At 39.4% G+C, this 16,842-nt stretch overlaps 1 protein-coding gene across 1 annotated transcript in view; it reads left to right on the top strand.

Moving 5' to 3' along the window:
• Positions 1 to 16,842, top strand: part of dnah7 (dynein, axonemal, heavy chain 7) — an 80,118-nt gene that overhangs the window by 40,674 nt on the left and 22,602 nt on the right. The window contains exons 36-48 of the mRNA XM_055052797.1: positions 4,353 to 4,508; positions 4,589 to 4,757; positions 5,677 to 5,803; positions 6,414 to 6,633; positions 7,427 to 8,053; positions 9,218 to 9,463; positions 9,998 to 10,227; positions 10,685 to 11,015; positions 11,235 to 11,581; positions 12,630 to 12,810; positions 13,134 to 13,319; positions 13,479 to 13,642; positions 16,223 to 16,377. Of these exons, the coding sequence (XP_054908772.1) occupies positions 4,353 to 4,508; positions 4,589 to 4,757; positions 5,677 to 5,803; positions 6,414 to 6,633; positions 7,427 to 8,053; positions 9,218 to 9,463; positions 9,998 to 10,227; positions 10,685 to 11,015; positions 11,235 to 11,581; positions 12,630 to 12,810; positions 13,134 to 13,319; positions 13,479 to 13,642; positions 16,223 to 16,377 (3,139 nt within the window). The remainder of the gene's footprint in view (positions 1 to 4,352; positions 4,509 to 4,588; positions 4,758 to 5,676; positions 5,804 to 6,413; positions 6,634 to 7,426; positions 8,054 to 9,217; positions 9,464 to 9,997; positions 10,228 to 10,684; positions 11,016 to 11,234; positions 11,582 to 12,629; positions 12,811 to 13,133; positions 13,320 to 13,478; positions 13,643 to 16,222; positions 16,378 to 16,842) is intronic.

Raw genomic sequence — 16,842 nt, 5'->3', positions numbered from 1 at the left:
AAGTAGGATTGACGACCGCTCCAAGATGGCCACCGTGTTTCCTGCCTCCCAGCAGTCAATGCGGATCCTAGTCTTTTATTATGTCTGTGGGTTGAGCGGTTAAAGCCTCTTCTCAGCCTACATTTCCCAGAATGCAGAGTGGTTCTGGATCAGAGTTCAGTAAATATTCTTTAATACAGTGGACCAACCCTGGTCCTCAGGAACCGCTGTCCTGCATGTTTTTGATGAGTCTGGACTCCAACACAACTGATTCATATGACTGCAGTTCCTTCTTTGCATTCCTGAAATTGTTGAAGAATCACCTGTTCATTTAACCCAGGTGTGCAGCAGCAGGGAAACACCTAAAATATGCCGGACAGTGGGCCCTGAGGACCATGGTTGGGGACTACTGCTTTGATATATTGAATATTTTCTCAGATATATGATCTATTGATATTAATCAAGTGTCTATCGCAACATATATTGTTGGCCCAAAATTATGGTCAACATAATCAAGGCAAAAACTGCTGACTCACCGATTATAAGCCACAAACAAAACAAAAAAACATTACAAAAGTAGCTAAGGGGCTACACAGTGGTAGCACTGTTGCCTTACAGCAAGAAAGTCCTGGGTTCGATTCCCGGCCCAGGTCTTTCTGTACGGCGTTTGTTCTCCCTGTGCGTGCGTGGGTTCTCTCCGGGTACTCCAGCTTCCTCCCACAGTCCAAAAGCATGATAGTTTTTGGACGGTCATGTTTTTGGACAAAACATGACCAAAAATTGGTCTCTCTAAATTCTCCCCAAGTGTGTGTATGCATGGTTGTTAGTCCTGTCTGTTTCTGTGTTGCCCTGCGACAGGCTGGCGACCTGTCCAGTGGGAACCCCACCTCTCCCCCGGAACGTAGCTTTAGAGAGGCACCATCACCTCCCGACCCCATTAGGGATAAGGGTGAACAGAAAATTATTGTAGAATTGAGTGGAAAGGAAAAATGCAGTAGAAACAAGGATAAGATTGTGAGTTTTGGACAGGTTCATAAGGTGAAGACCCCACATAAAGACAAATCTAATATATGTTACTTAGGTTCAGCCACTCCTGAAACAGAAATAATGTAATCTGACTTGAGATTAAAGTAATGTTTGCATTTCAAGAAGAGGATGACAGACACGAGAACCAACAACCCACAAGATCCTTTTTTAAGGTGACTCCGTATAATTCCTTATAATAAAAAGCAAATTAGGATAGATCTGTGGGCTATGCAAAACATTTTTATCATATCTTTTGCACAAAATCATTATTAAATAAAGATACCGTAGTTTTGAGCTATTTTAGTGCTTCTGTCACTTTAAATCCAAATAAGCTGCTGCTGGCCACACCCCCCAACTCATCATTTAAACTCACAAGTGAAAATGGCTGCAAACAGATGCGCAACCGTAGATCTTTGAAAAGCAGAAGTGGAGCCTCCTGCACAACCAACAAGAATGCATTCTTGTTAGTTTCTGGATGATGAGTCAACAACAAAACAGTTTCTGTCTTTTCCAGTAGCCACTCTGCAGTGCATACAGTATTAAAACCTGCTGACCAAATGTGCTGGAGCTCTGCCTGGGTTGCTAGGTAACAAATTAGGTTCAGCTGGGGTTGCTAGGTAACGGTGCAGTGGAATGTGAACCAACCGTCAGCAGGTTTTTGAAATTGTCCAGACATAAAAAAATATTCATTTCCCAAAATTTTGCTTTATCTCATAAAACAAAATGGCGCTGTTTAGCGAGCCGCATTCGGTCTGCTGCTGCGAGAAACTGATGGATTCATTGTTATTATGAGAGAAAAGGTCAACTCCAGTGTTTTATTTATACATTTTAAACCTTAAATGAGGGCAGTGGGTCAGGGTTCCCACTGAATGTCATGAAACAGTTTAAAAACTGACCACTTTTGACACATTCTGCAGGAATAACAAGATAATATTTACAAATATATTAAAAATAATATACTAGCTGCTGGTTTTCTGAGTCATTCTGAGTCAACTTTTACCATTTTAGGCAATTTTCCATTCTGATGATTAATATTTTTTGAAGGGAAATTTTGATTACAGAGACATCACAATCCATTTTACTTATGGTTTCACTTATTTATTGTTTTTGGTTGTTGTGTTTTATTTTGAATATTTCAAATATCTTCAAGTTCTACTGTAGAGAGTTTGAGAGGGCAAACTTGCATTAGCTATATATGAATATCTTACTTAAACATGCTCTCAAAATAGCAATATTATCATTTATCACAATAATGTATTGTGTAATTTATCATACTGCAATAGAAACTGCTATAAAACCAGTCACAAAACAACATAATGGCAAGTTATGGAATAACTTGATTGGTGAGTAAAACACAGTTTGTTGCTGAACGTCATTCCCTCTGTCACAAGAACATGTACTAAATTGAAAATTGAAGTTTTCACAAAACCACAGTAAGCATTAAATATCTTTGCACTCAGACTCAGTGTTTGCTTTAACAATGAATCAAATGTTGAAAGAGTTTCTGCTTCATTTAGCTCTCGAAATTATTATATTTACTTTCTTCTGCTTCTCCTCACTGCAAACATACAAAATGTTACCAAGTATTTTTAGGCTACTTTAACTTGCAAGTATATCAGTACACCTTCAATACAATGAAATATGTTTTTTTGTGTGGGTGTTGTCATTCATGCTGCTAAATGATGCAATCACAATAAAACTTGTGGTTTACGACACCAGCGCAGAAGAAGAGCGGTGACGTCAAATAGCAACGCATTATTTGCAGAAGTAACAATGACAGCAGCCGTTTATGGATCAGTTTTAAAGTTAATCAGTAATAAGAACCGACAATATTGTCACAAATATCATAAACTAATAAAAATAAAGCAAAACTAACAGCAACAACCTTTTGTAGAGAAATTTGTTTGGATGTGTAGACAGAACCAGAAGTGGAGAGACTGTGATGTGAAACGTTTCAGTGACGCAGTTTTGTCACTTAATTTAATAATAATAATTTTCAGCCATTGTTTACATTCACATTTATCATATCTGGTTTTTTCCTGTGCAGAATCATGATCCAAATATGATAAAATGCAGCATGACCGTTCAGACTGCAGATGATATAAAATCTTCTATTAAGTATGGAGATATGGAAGTAACAAAAATCAGCGGGGGGGTGTTTGCAGTTGAATAGATTGGAATCAGGCCGCTCAGACTGAAATGAAAAAGGTAGATAGGAGTTAAAAAGGGGGGAAAACAGATTTTGGTCTCATTTGGCTGCTGTATGAACTTAAAGGAGGCTGCATAAAAATTTCATCCTCCACCACGCTGAAAAGACAAAAGTAATCGGTTTTGCTCCAAAAATAAAGGTTATAAAGTGTTCAATTAGCCTCAATAAAGATAAAAATAAAGAGTTTGCAAGAAACAACACTGTGGTTATGAACTCAGATCTAAAGGAATAAATGGTTTCCTTTTGAAATGGTACAAAGAATCAGTCAGACTCATTCCGAATGTTGCTGCCACAGTTCAGAAAGTGTTGACTCCTCCCAATAAAGACTAAAACAAAAAAACAATATTATTTAGCTTTCCAACAATATTTCTGGTCAGAAAGTCTCCATCAAGCATTGCCATCCAAACAAAACTCTATTCAAATCCTAAGCAATTATATGGCCACAAAGCATAAAAATCACAAAAACAACACATGTGGAGTTTAGCATCTCTGCTAACTTTACCACTTCAAGTTAACTGCATGAGGAAGGTGGAGGCTAGCCTGCTGAATTACCCACAGAAACTGCAACATTAGAAGCCAAAGAACAGTAAGACAAAAAAACTCAGTCATGCAGCATGTTTTAAAGTTGCTGTTTCATGGTTAAGATTCAGTCAGACTCTAAATCAAGATCTATTTCAGAGTATCCAATCAGTGTTAATCATGGCATTAGTTTGGACATTTAACTGAAAATTTCCAAATAAAAGCCTTAAATTTTGTCTCTGACTAGTGCAGCACCATAGGCACTGCAATGATATTAGCTTGCATTATCTTTCTCAAGTTAGGGCACTGTCTTGCACATCAAGACAGTGCATTTCATTGCCCCGCACTAAGATTATCCTGCATTATCATTTTCTCTCAGGTTTGGCATTAGCCTTTTACCTTAAATAAGCTTTTAGTTATTTTTCCTACTTATTAGCAATTTTTAGTATACTGAATTGAGTAAGTCATGCTTGTGACTCTCCATGTGCTATTGATTACATTGCATTACATTTTTCAGAAATTCTCTAGTTTAAATAGTAATATTTGGTTTCACATTTCTCCACAGGACACGCCCTCCATCTAAAATCTGATGTTTTCACTTCCTGTTTGTGTTCTGAAGGACTTCCTGTTGACTCGGCTGCAGAAGGATGCATACAGCCCGTTATTCATCAGCTTCTCTGCCCAGACCACAGCGGCCCAGACGCAAAACCTCATCTTATCCAAGCTCGACAAGCGGCGAAAAGGCATATTCGGGCCCCCGATGGGGAAGAAAATGGTTCGGCTCACGTCAACACTTTAAATGCTTAACCACCTGCCAGTTGTTGTATGTGACCTCATCTGCTGGGTTCCTCTTAGGTGGTGTTCGTAGACGACGTCAACATGCCGGCCAGGGAGGTTTACGGCGCTCAGCCTCCTGTGGAGCTGCTGCGCCAGTGGCTGGACCACTGGAACTGGTACGACATTAAAGACTGCTCCATGATCCGCCTGCTGGACATTCAGATCATGTGTGCCATGGGGCCACCAGGTGAGCAGCAGCCCTGTGTCACAGGAAACATCCAAAATTTACATTTTGGATGTTTTTGTTCTTCCATGTTGTTCTCTACTGCTTCTAAAAACTGCCAGAGGTTTTTTGGAGTCTGGAAAAGAAACCATTTCTAAAGCCACCCGATTATTAAGTCACACTCCACCGTTACCTAGCAACCCCAGCGGCGTTTTGCCTGTTACCTAGCAACCCAGGCTGAGGTCCAGCACATTTAGTCAGCTGTACAACGGCTTCTGGAAAAGACAAGACTTTTAACTTACATTAACTTACCATCCAGAAACCACTTTCTGCATTCATGCTGGTTGTGCAGCAGGCTCCACTTCTGCTTTTCAAAGATGCGCTGTCGTACAATTGTGGCTCTGTTGCCAGCCTTTTTCACATGTTAATGTGAAATTCCCAACATTGACTTTGGGGATGTGGCCAGCAGCAGCTTCTTTGGATTTAAAGTGACAAGAAGCCCTAAAGCAGCCAAACAATGATAACCCAGAAATTTTACTCAAGTAAGGGGAGCATCACTTCAAAATATTTTCAATCAACTAAAAGTAAAAACTATCCATCCAAGAAATGACTCAAGCAAAAGTAAAAAATTATTTGGTAAAAAGGCGTTTGAAGTACAGAGTAACTGATCAAAATCATTGAATATTTAAAAATTACATCACCAGACCAACAAAAATACAATAAATATAAAATTAAATTTTAAAGATGTTTTTTTGGTAAAATTATGTTTTTGTTGTCCTAATATCGTGTCTCTATTCTTGTAATTAAACCAATAACTGCGTAGTCTGGTTCTAATACTCTAACACAAAGAATGAAATAAAAAACACTTTTTGAAAATATTCTTTGTATGTAGCTCGTATTTTTAGACGAGAAGCACCAAACGTTCAAATTATTTGTTTTTCAGGCGGTGGAAGGAATCCTGTCACTCCTCGTTTCCTCCGCCATTTTAACGTGGCAACCATCAATGAGTTCGACGAGAAGACGATGTTTACGATCTTCTCCAGGATCACAGATTGGCATTTCACCATAAGGTGACAACGGTTTCCACATTTTGGTAACAAAAATCTGAAAAGTGTGGTTTGCACATCTTCAAAAGTATTTTCAAAATACTTCTACATTTTAAAACATTGTTCAACTCTTTTGGACAAAGTCATTTAAAAACTCAAAATGGAGGGCCTAAACAGACAAATGCACTGCAAAAACACAAAATCTTACTAAGTGTTTTTGTGTATTTTCTACTGCAAATATCTTCACTTGAAATATGACACACCTGACCGAAAGGAAACATTTTAGTAATGTTTATAAACTTGTTTTAAGCCAATAATTCATTAATATTGACAAAAACATACCAGTTCAATTGGCAGATTTTTTTATATATAATACGGAAGAAAATTCTTGTCATAAGTGAAACAATTTCTCTTTTCCATCACGTAAAACAAACTCCCATGTTTTCCTGATAAGTTACATGGAAGTTAGTTTACTTGATAAGAATTAATGTTTTACAGTGCTTATGGTGTTTTCTGTCTGTAATTAGACTGAAATCCCTCATTTCATTCATTCAAATTAAAAGTCCAGGCAAGATTTGAATCCCATACACAGTAGAGGTTTCCTGTCTAAGTTCTGACCCGTTTTCACCTCCAGATTCCCCTTCCCGAGTTACATCTCGTCTCTGACCGCCGAAATCGTCAACAGCACTCTGTCCGTGTACCGGGAAGCGACCAAGAACCTGCTGCCGACACCAGCCAAGTCCCACTACCTGTTCAACCTGCGCGACGTTTCCCGGGTCATCCAGGGCATCTGCCTGTCCCGGCCCGAATCCGCGGAGGAGCCGTCTGTCATCAAACGGCTCTGGGTCCACGAGGTAACAGAGAACGGCCATCAGGCCAGGACCCGTTCAGTCCGCTTTAATCAAACTCCAGTCTGTTTTGTAATCGACCAATGGAACCAGAACGTTTTCATCAGTAAAGAATAATTATTTACCTAAAACAAGCTTCTCTACCACACTGAAAACATTCTAGTTACTCACGTTTTTGTCTCATTTCAACTAAACTAAACCAAAAATACTTGGTAGGATTTTGTATTTTTGCAGTGTAGGGAGCCCTTCCTTATTCCCTCACTACAAAAACACAAAATTTTACCAAATATTTTTGTCTCGTTTCTAGTGCAAAACTGACTTACTGGTAATTTTTCAGCCAGACATAGGAGCTTGTTTTAGGTACAAAATGCTTGAATATAGATAAAAATGATTAGTTTCACTGGTAGATTATTTCACTTGCAAAATAATCTACAAGTTAGATTATTATAATCCTTACAACAGGATTATGAGGTAAATAATCTACCAGTGAAGTAGTGCTGGTACTTTTTCATCAATATAAAATCGTTATTGACTTAAAACAAATTTACATCTTTCTAAATCACTTTTTGTCTTATTCCAAGTGCACTAAGACTTTTGCACTGGAAAGTAGACAGAAATATTTGGTGAAGTTTTGAGTTTTTGCAGTGCAGACAGACATTTTCTCACTCGTAACGGAAACGCAGCTATCTGATGATCTTTGATGGAATGTGATGCTTGTTGCTGGTGTGCTGTGTTTTTCTTTGAGCTGCCTTGTTGCTGAAATGTTCTGCTGTAATGAAGTTCTGCTGGGCCCGGTCAGGTTCTGAGGGTGTACTGCGACCGGCTGGTGCAGGACACGGACCGCTCCTGGCTCGTCAGCTACCTGCAGGTGGTGTTCGGGGAGCAGATGCAGGAGAACTTCCACCAGCTGTTCCAGCACCTGGACCAGGACCAGGACGGCGTGGTGACGGAGGACGACCTGCGCAGCCTCATGTTCTGCGACTTCCACGACCCGAAGGGCGAGGACCAGAACTACCGCGAGGTGCAGAGCCTGGAGCAGCTGCGCCTGGTGGTGGAGGGGCACCTGGAGGAGTACAACAACATCAGCAAGGCGCCCATGACCTTGGTGCTGTTCCGCTTCGCCATCGAGCACGTCTGCCGCATCTCGCGCATCATCAAGCAGCCGAGCGGCCACGCGCTGCTGGTGGGTGTCGGCGGCAGCGGGCGCCAGTCGCTGACCCGGCTGGCCGCCTACATGGCCGACTCGGAGCTCTTCCAGGTGGAAATCAGCAAGACGTACGGCAGCAACGAGTGGCACGAAGACCTGAAGATGGTGATGAGGAAGTCGACGCAGGGCGAGGCGCACGGCGTCTTCCTCTTCACCGACACGCAGATCAAGAAGGAATCCTTCCTGGAGGACATCGGCAACCTGCTGAACACCGGAGAGGTGAGACCAAGAGAGAGCTGTTAAAAACTAACACAATGAATTAGTTCATTTAGTCATAAGGTAAAAAAAAAAAAAACTAAATGATGTTATTCATTTTTAAATGTCAGTTTCAAACTAAATATTTAATTCGCAAGATAAATATTTACTTGTGAAGCTAAATATTTGGTTCCCCAACTAAATGTTTAGATCTGAGCTAATATTTCTTTCATCAACTAAATATTTTGTTACAATTTATATATTTAGTTTTTAAAGTACCACTGTTATTTATTTTCTAAGATAAACATTTAATTTCCAAAATAAATGTTTGGAAATTAGACATTTAGCTTAATTTTCAAACAGCTAGCTAGCAAGCTAAATAGATTGATAGCTAAATATTTAGTTGGGAATTTAATGTTTAGTTTGCATATATTTAGTTCCATAGTAAATATTTACTTTCTAAACTAGACATTAAATTTCCAAATTAAAGGTTTAGATTGGACATAAATACCCTGCCAGCTAAATATTTAACTTTCATGCTAAATATTTAGTTTGTAAAGTAGTAATTATAATATTTAACAGCAAATTAAATATTTACCTTGCAATATTGAATATTGAAAAATATTTTTTCCAAATTACAATTTAATTTCCAATCTAAATATTTATATTTCAAACTCAACATGTAATTTCCAAAGTTAGCATTTAGCTTACTAGCTAAACATTTAGTTTGGAAAATAAATAATTAGCTCCACATTGAATATTTAGTTTCTGAGTAAAACAAATAATTATTTTATTTTCTGAAATAAACATTTAATTTCCAAGCTAAATATTTATTTTTCTAGCTACTTAAACTAAGTTAATTTAGTTTAGAAGTTAAATCTTTATTTCAAAACGAAATATTTAGCTCCAAATTAAATATTTAGTTGGCAAACTACAAATTTAATTTCCAAACTAAGTATTATTTTTCAAGCTAAGGATTTCAAATATTCACCTAGCAAACTAAATATTTAGATTGTTAGCTAAATATGGTAAAAAATATAGTTTTGAAAAATTATTGACTAAATAAACAAAATATTGCTCTTAATTTTTTATTGACTTTACAAATAACACCTATAAAAAAAAGAACGGATGAGTTGAAAGCCATTGGTTCATTTTGAAATGAGGCTGACATGTTGATGATTTTCCCAGGTTCCCAACCTGTTCGCCGTGGACGAGAAGCAGGAAATCTGTGAGAAGATGCGCGTTCTGGACCGGCAGCGCGAGCGCGAGAAGCAGACAGACGGCTCGCCGCTCGCGCTGTTCAACCTGTTCCTGGAGCGCTGCCGCACGCAGCTGCACGTGGTTCTGGCCATGAGTCCCATCGGCGACGCCTTCAGGGACCGCCTGCGCCGATTCCCCGCCCTCATTAACTGCTGCACCATTAACTGGTTCCAGGTGGGCCGAGTGATCCATTTCATGACTTTGGCAGCAGAACTTTCCATGGGATCTATTGAGTTTGCAGGTCTGGTCTGAAGTTTTATAGTGCAGCAGATTGTTGAATCTATGTGGATAAACAGGAGTCATAGAAAAATTCAAGATGGCGGCCATTTTTTAAGATTTTCTTTTCTCACTTAATTTGCCAATTTTGATTGGGAGTCAAATCAAACATACTTAGACCAGTACAAATCATATTTACCGATACTGATTTCCATCCATCCATCACATCACATTTTTATGCTTGTATCGACATTTGAAATGTTTTACAGTGATATTCTGCATTGCTGGAATAATGAGCCTTAAAACTGTGCAGATTGGCTGAAACATTTCTTAACAGAACATTTGGTTATCCAATGATATCTTTAATATTTTTACTACTCAATAGTGTTCAGATCAAAAGAGCATGTGCTTCCATTTTGATCATTTCAATCATACCCGGTCTAAAAACAACTTTTCTTGATAATAAACTGGACACATTTCTGCGTCCATCAGCCTTGGCCTGAAGACGCCCTGCAAGCTGTGGCCGATCGGTTCCTGGAGGATGTTGAGATGACAGATCAGTACCGGCAGGGCTGCATCCACATGTGCAAGAGGTTTCACACGACCACTATGGAGCTGTCGGCTCGCTTCCTGGACGAGCTGCAGCGCCACAACTACGTCACCCCGACTTCCTACCTGGAGCTCATTTCCACTTTCAAAAACCTGCTGAGGACGAAAAGAGCGTGAGATGATTCTCTTGTTCCTGGAGTGCACCGCTAACAAGAAATAGTTAGCAGAAGCTAACACTGAAGCTAGTCAATGATTAGTTGCATTATGCTATTACAATAACAAGATATTCAGCGGAAGCTAACGCGAAAGCGTTAAAGCTAAATTGTGGAAGTTTCTGCAAAAGAATGTGCGCTAAATGTTGTCAAAGTTAGCGAAAATGCTAAAGCGCTATAGCAGCATAGTATTTAGACAAAGCTATTGCTAAAGAACACAAGAGAGGAAGCAGTTGATTGCTAAAACTTCAATACTGTTGTTTAACTTTTGTAAAAATGGTTTAGCGGTAAAATGCTAATGTAGCTATGCTATTAGCATATTAGCAGAAATGTTCCCACCACTGACTTTAAGCTATTAGGTAACATTTCATCTCAATACATCTGAATGTCAGCCATATTTTCTTCCCTCTCTGTCCAGTGAGGTGATGCAGCTAAAGTATCGCTACAAAGTTGGTCTGGAAAAGCTGCAGTCGGCCGCAGACCAGGTGGCCACCATGCAGGTGGAGCTGGAGGCGCTGCAGCCGCAGCTGCTGGTGGCCAGCAAAGAGGTGGACGAGATGATGGTGGTGATCGAGCGCGAGTCCAAAGAGGTGGCCGCCACCGAGAAGGTGGTGAAGGAGGACGAGGCGGTGTCCAACGAGCAAGCCATGGCCGCCAAGGCCATAAAGGACGAATGCGATGCCGACCTGGCCGAAGCCACGCCCATCCTGCAGTCGGCTCTGGACGCGCTGAATACGCTCACCCCGCAGGTAGGAGGCGCCAAAAGGAACCTTTCTACTCTTTAAATTGCAAACTTCAATGGATTTTATATGACAATATGCTTTCTTTAAAAATACATATACATACACAAACAACAACGTTTTGCAGTGTAACCTAAGAATCAGTGTTGATTTCAAAAATGAGTTTGAATTCCTTTTATTCGGTTAAATTTTTCCCATGTTTTCTGGTTTGTGTGCTGAAATGTGCAGGACATCTCGCTGGTGAAGTCCATGAAGAACCCGCCTGCAGGGGTGAAGCTGGTGATGGAGGCCATCTGCATCCTGAAGGGCGTCAAGCCGGACCGAGTCCCGGACCCGGCCGGCTCTCTGAAGAAGGTGGAGGACTACTGGGGTCCGGCCAAGAAGCTGCTGGGAGACATGCGCTTCCTGCAGAGTCTGCACGAGTACAACAAGGACAACATCCCTATCAACCTGATCACCATCATCCGCCAGAAGTACATCACCAACCCGGACTTTGTGCCGGAGAAGATCCGAACGGCGTCCAACGCGGCGGAGGGAATGTGTAAGTGGGTCTGTGCCATGGACAAGTACGACAAGTAAGAGTTTCACATTTAACTGAATCCTATCTGTATTTATAGACATCTGGTTTTACCCCTGGTTTTTCACAGTATTTATTTCCTGTTTTGCTTGAAATGTATGGAGCTCAATTGTGGCCATAAAGTTTGCTCCAAATCTTTACCAACATTTGCCTTTATTTTTGTAGTATTTATTTCCATCTTGGCTTAAATTATATGGAGATAAACTGAAAAATAAAGTTGAATCTAAAATTGAGTTTTAAAAAAAAAATTTTCATCTTAAAATGTATTTATTTATTTTTCAGTATCAAATCTTTTCTTTTCAGTTTCTTTTTTTTTTAGGTAAAAATAACTTTTTAAAAGTTTTGCTTCAAAAGTTGTGTGTTGGTTTTATTCCTGTTCAATTAACTCTATATATAGATGATCCTCTGTCATACAAACATAAATACACCGCTGCTGCTTTTTACTAAAAAACCTTAATATTAGTTTTTAATTTGTCATTTTAAAATTATGTAATAAAATAATAGTTATATAATTAAAAATGTAATTCTAGATTTTTAAATTTGTGGTTGCAAATTATAGAGCTAAATTGGGGCCATACAGTTTGCTACAATGATTTTGTTTTAAAAAAAAAAACTTGAATCTGAAAAGTAGTTAACTTTTTTTTATTTTTTTCAAACTCATTTGTAGTTTCTACATTATTTTTCAGTTTCAGATCTTTTCCTTTCACTTTTAATTACTTTCAGTTCAAAACAAAATGAAGAAACTTTATATTTACAATTTTTGGAGCTGAATTGGGGCCAAAAGGTTTGCTCCAATTTTTTATGTTTTAGTAAAAAAAAAAATTAATATGAAAAGTAATTTTGACCTTTTTTCCGTTTATTTTTTTCCCAGTTTGAGATCTTTCTTCCGTTTCAAATCTTTTCTTTAGTTTAAATTTTTTTTAATCAGTGTCAAAAATATTTGTCAATTTGAAATCTTTTTTTCAGTTTCTGAAAAGATTTTTGGAGCAATTTGGCTCCATACAATTCTGTGTAAACAGTTGTTGGTCTTGTGAATTTGCATACAGAGTGGCCAAGGTGGTTGCACCAAAGAAAGCCAAACTTGCAGAAGCTGAAGGAGAACTGAAGATCGCCATGGACGCTCTGCACATCAAGCAGGCGGCGCTCAAAGAAGTCCAGGATAAACTGGCGAAGCTGCAAGACACTCTTGAGGCAAACAAGAACAAGAAAGCTGATCTGGAGTTCCAGGTCCGTAACAACTGTCACTTTAAAGAGTGAAGCTGTTTGAGCTGCATGGAAACCGGGAATTGTATGGAGCTAAATTGGGGTGATAAAAGTAGCTCAAAAAATTATATTTTGAAGCTGAAAAGTAATTTTGAGACTAAAAAAAAACTATTCAAAAGGAAACAAAAAAAAAATGGAAATGAAAATAAAAGTTCTTCAAATTCAGGTCTAGTTTTTTGTTTCAAAAAATGTTTTTGGGTTCAAACTTTATAGATTTATGCTGAAACTGTTTTCCTTGCTGCAATGACTGTTTCCAAACGTTGACTTTGTGTTGGTTTGGCCTGCAGGTGGATCTGTGCAGTAAGAAGCTGGAGCGAGCCGAGCAGCTGATCGGAGGCCTGGGCGGAGAGAAAACCCGCTGGAGTGAAATGGCCTTTAGTCTGGGCCTGTTGTACGATAATCTGACTGGGGACATGCTAATCTCATCAGGCATCGTGGCTTACCTGGGAGCCTTCACCTCCAAATACAGACAGGTGGAGGCAGCCAAGATGTCCGCCTGCTGCAGCTAACTCTACTTTTGAGCTTAAAGTTCTCCCGCATGCTAACTGCTAGCATAGCATTATGCGTCCAGCTCAAATCTTTGATGTTTTTTTGTGTGTGTTTTTTCCTGATTGTTGAAACGTTTCCTGCAGGATCAGACGGAGAAGTGGCTGGAGATGTGCAAGGCCATGGAGATCCCGTGTTCCTCCAACATGTCGCTCACCAGCTCTCTGGGCGAACCGGTGAAGATCCAGGCGTGGAACATCGCCGGCCTGCCGTCGGACAGCTTCTCCATAGAAAATGGCATCATGATATCGTGAGTCCAGAACACAAAGACGTTCCCTCTTCTACTCACATCATTTCAGTTTATGTCGTAGATCAACCACCAGAGGGCGCTAGAGGCGCACAGAAAGCTGGAGCGAATATGACAATTTAAAAAACTTTAAAATAAAATTATTGCAAAATCGAAAATTTAAGTTAAAGTTAAAAAATTTGATCTTTTTTTTATTTACTATTTAGCATAGAGATGAAAAAGAAAATATGAAAAATGTTTGAGATTAATAAAAAAAATCATTTTTTCAAGCAAATTTTTGAGTTTTCAAACTCAAGTTTGAGTTTTTTTCCCCTTTTTTTTAGAACATTTCTGAAATTAATTTCTAAATTGTAGAAAAAACTGTCCAGAAGCCACTACTGCAAAGAAACCCCTCTCAGCTGAAACTCTACGAAATTGATGTTTCTTGACATATTTTGTAGTGTTAGCCAGAAGCTAATGCTGTTTTTAGGTAACGGCCCAGATCAACTCAGTAACGTAGAAATGTGAAGTGGAAGGAAATTATACAAAAGATTCAATAATAAAAATAAACAAACTCTGAATGAAGTGATGGAAAATTGTTGGACTGCTGGATAATTTTCCATCCTTCTTGTGTTTGTTTATGTTGATCTTCCTCATAAAATCTCAATTCAATCATGTCTGCGGGATTTTTTTTTTCAAGCAAATAAAGTGAAATAAAAACAAAGAAGATGTAAATACTCAGCTCCTTTAGACTTGGTAATCAAAGCTCCTCATCGCTCCTGACTTGTTGACAAAACGTTGAAGCTTCAGCTGTAAAGAGATGATTCTTTTCTGCTGGACGCCTGCTGTTTGCTGCTATTAGCAGAGAGGAGTTTCAATTCTGCAAAAAAAGAAAAACACAGGTATTATCTGAGCCTGGAGGGAAAACATGCCAGGTTGTAGCTGAGCAATATTCAAGTTCGATAACAGAGACGGAGAAACAAATGTGACAAAAAAACAACTGATAAACCTGAAATGCAAAACAAATCTGTGGATGTGACTTTTTTAAAAATAATTTACAAACTTTGGGAGGCAGATAAAATCAAAATGAAACCGATGTTTGCAGGTTGCATCACATCCAGGTTAGGAAATAATGTCATTTTTCTGGTTCTAAACAATTCAGTTTATTTAAATTACTACAAATATTGTCTTAAAGCATTTTACAAAGAACTAACTTCAATTCAATCAATTTTAAATTCCAAATGTTGTCAGTTATCAAACAGTGCATTTAGCTCGGTTAATTATTCAAACTCAGGCTGCATCTGACGGTTATTATTCTGATGATTAATCAATTAATCAGATCAAACAATTAGCATTTTCTGCAGATATTTTTATGCAAAGGATTCATGTGCAGCCGAAATAATCCTTCTAAAATCTACATGTGAAAGTCTGAGCTTCACTTAATCCGGTGATTAGCTTTTGGATCCATTGATCAATCTTTGGAAAACAAAAATTGCTTAATAGGAGAATTTTTGGTTAGGAGATTAGTTAAGCCAATATTTAAAGACAGTTTCTTATTTGGGTCTAATTACCGCAGTGAGTGTGTTATTCTGTCAGCAAAAGACAGTTTTATGAGTCTGTATACTCCAATTAATGGTTAATTGATCGCTAAATTAATTGACAATTATTTCAATGAGTTGATTAATTACGATTAATGGTCTTGCAGAGTGAGGAGAAGTGGTCAGTTTCTCCTCCAGTAGCCGATTGGTTGTCTTTGTTTTTGAGGCGCCAATTTGTTCCCTAACACATTATTTTAAAGTGATGGATGGATGGATGGATGGATGGATGGATGGATGGATGGATGGATGGATGGATGGATGGATGGATGGATGGATGGATGGATGGGATGGATGGATGGATGGATGGATGGATGGATGGATGGATGGATGGATGGATGGATGGATGGATGGATGGATGGATGGATGGATGGATGGATGGATGGATGGATGGATGGATGGATGGATGGATGGATGGATGGATGGATGGATGGATGGATGGATGGATGGATGGATGGATGGATGGATGGATGGATGGATGGATGGATGGATGGATGGATGGATGGATGGATGGATGGATGGATGGATGGATGGATGGATGGATGGATGGATGGATGGATGGATGGATGGATGGATGGATGGATGGATGGATGGATGGATGGATGGATGGATGGATGGATGGATGGATGGATGGATGGATGGATGGATGGATGGATGGATGGATGGATGGATGGATGGATGGATGGATGGATGGATGGATGGATGGATGGATGGATGGATGGATGGATGGATGGATGGATGGATGGATGGATGGATGGATGGATGGATGGATGGATGGATGGATGGATGGATGGATGGATGGATGGATGGATGGATGGATGGATGGATGGATGGATGGATGCAATATTTTATGTTCATGTAGCTTGTAAAATCCCAATAAAACACATTTCTGGGTTATTTTATGAAGGCACGTGAATATTTTTGGAAAACATTGTCCTGTGTATGAATCTCTCTCTCTCTCTCTTGTTCTTTTTATCTGTCCTCTCTCCTTCCTTGTCCCTCCCTCCAGTAACGCCAGGCGATGGCCGCTGATGATCGACCCCCAGGGTCAGGCCAACAAGTGGGTGAAGAACATGGAGAAAACCAACAACCTCCATGTCATCAAGCTGAGCGACTCCGACTTCGTCCGCACTCTGGAGAACTGCATCCAGTTCGGGAACCCAGGTCTCTCCTTCCCCTCCTTCATACCTGCAGTTCCATCCCCGGCCACACGGTGTCTCTCTTCACCTCGCAGAAAGCTGCTCTCCTTTGTTCTGGTCTCTGCAGAGGGAAACTGAAATCAGCCGCATCACTGAGATGTTCTGTTCAGATGGGCTTTGATTCTGGCTGCTGTGTTTAAAACAGCAGAGAATCACATTAGTAGACAGAAACCTACATCTATTAGCATCTGCTAGCAGCTCTTAGCATCTGCTAGCAGCTACTAGCATCTGCTAGCATCCTCAGCAGTCAGATTGAAATCATAGTTTTGGATTTAAAAATAAATCCCTTAAAATATAAGACAAGAAATCTTAAAAACAAAAACAAACTACCATTTAACCACAAAACGCTCAGAATCTAACACTGAAATGCTGTATAATTCCTGTTATTTATTTACTTCACCAACTGCAACCCTTCAGTGTTCGTCTCGGG

This window comes from Poeciliopsis prolifica, unplaced genomic scaffold (assembly GCF_027474105.1).
Source record: "Poeciliopsis prolifica strain line A6 unplaced genomic scaffold, Auburn_PproV2 SCAFFOLD036, whole genome shotgun sequence".
Lineage (NCBI taxonomy): Eukaryota > Metazoa > Chordata > Actinopteri > Cyprinodontiformes > Poeciliidae > Poeciliopsis > Poeciliopsis prolifica.
This window is presented reverse-complemented; position numbering and strand designations above follow the sequence as displayed.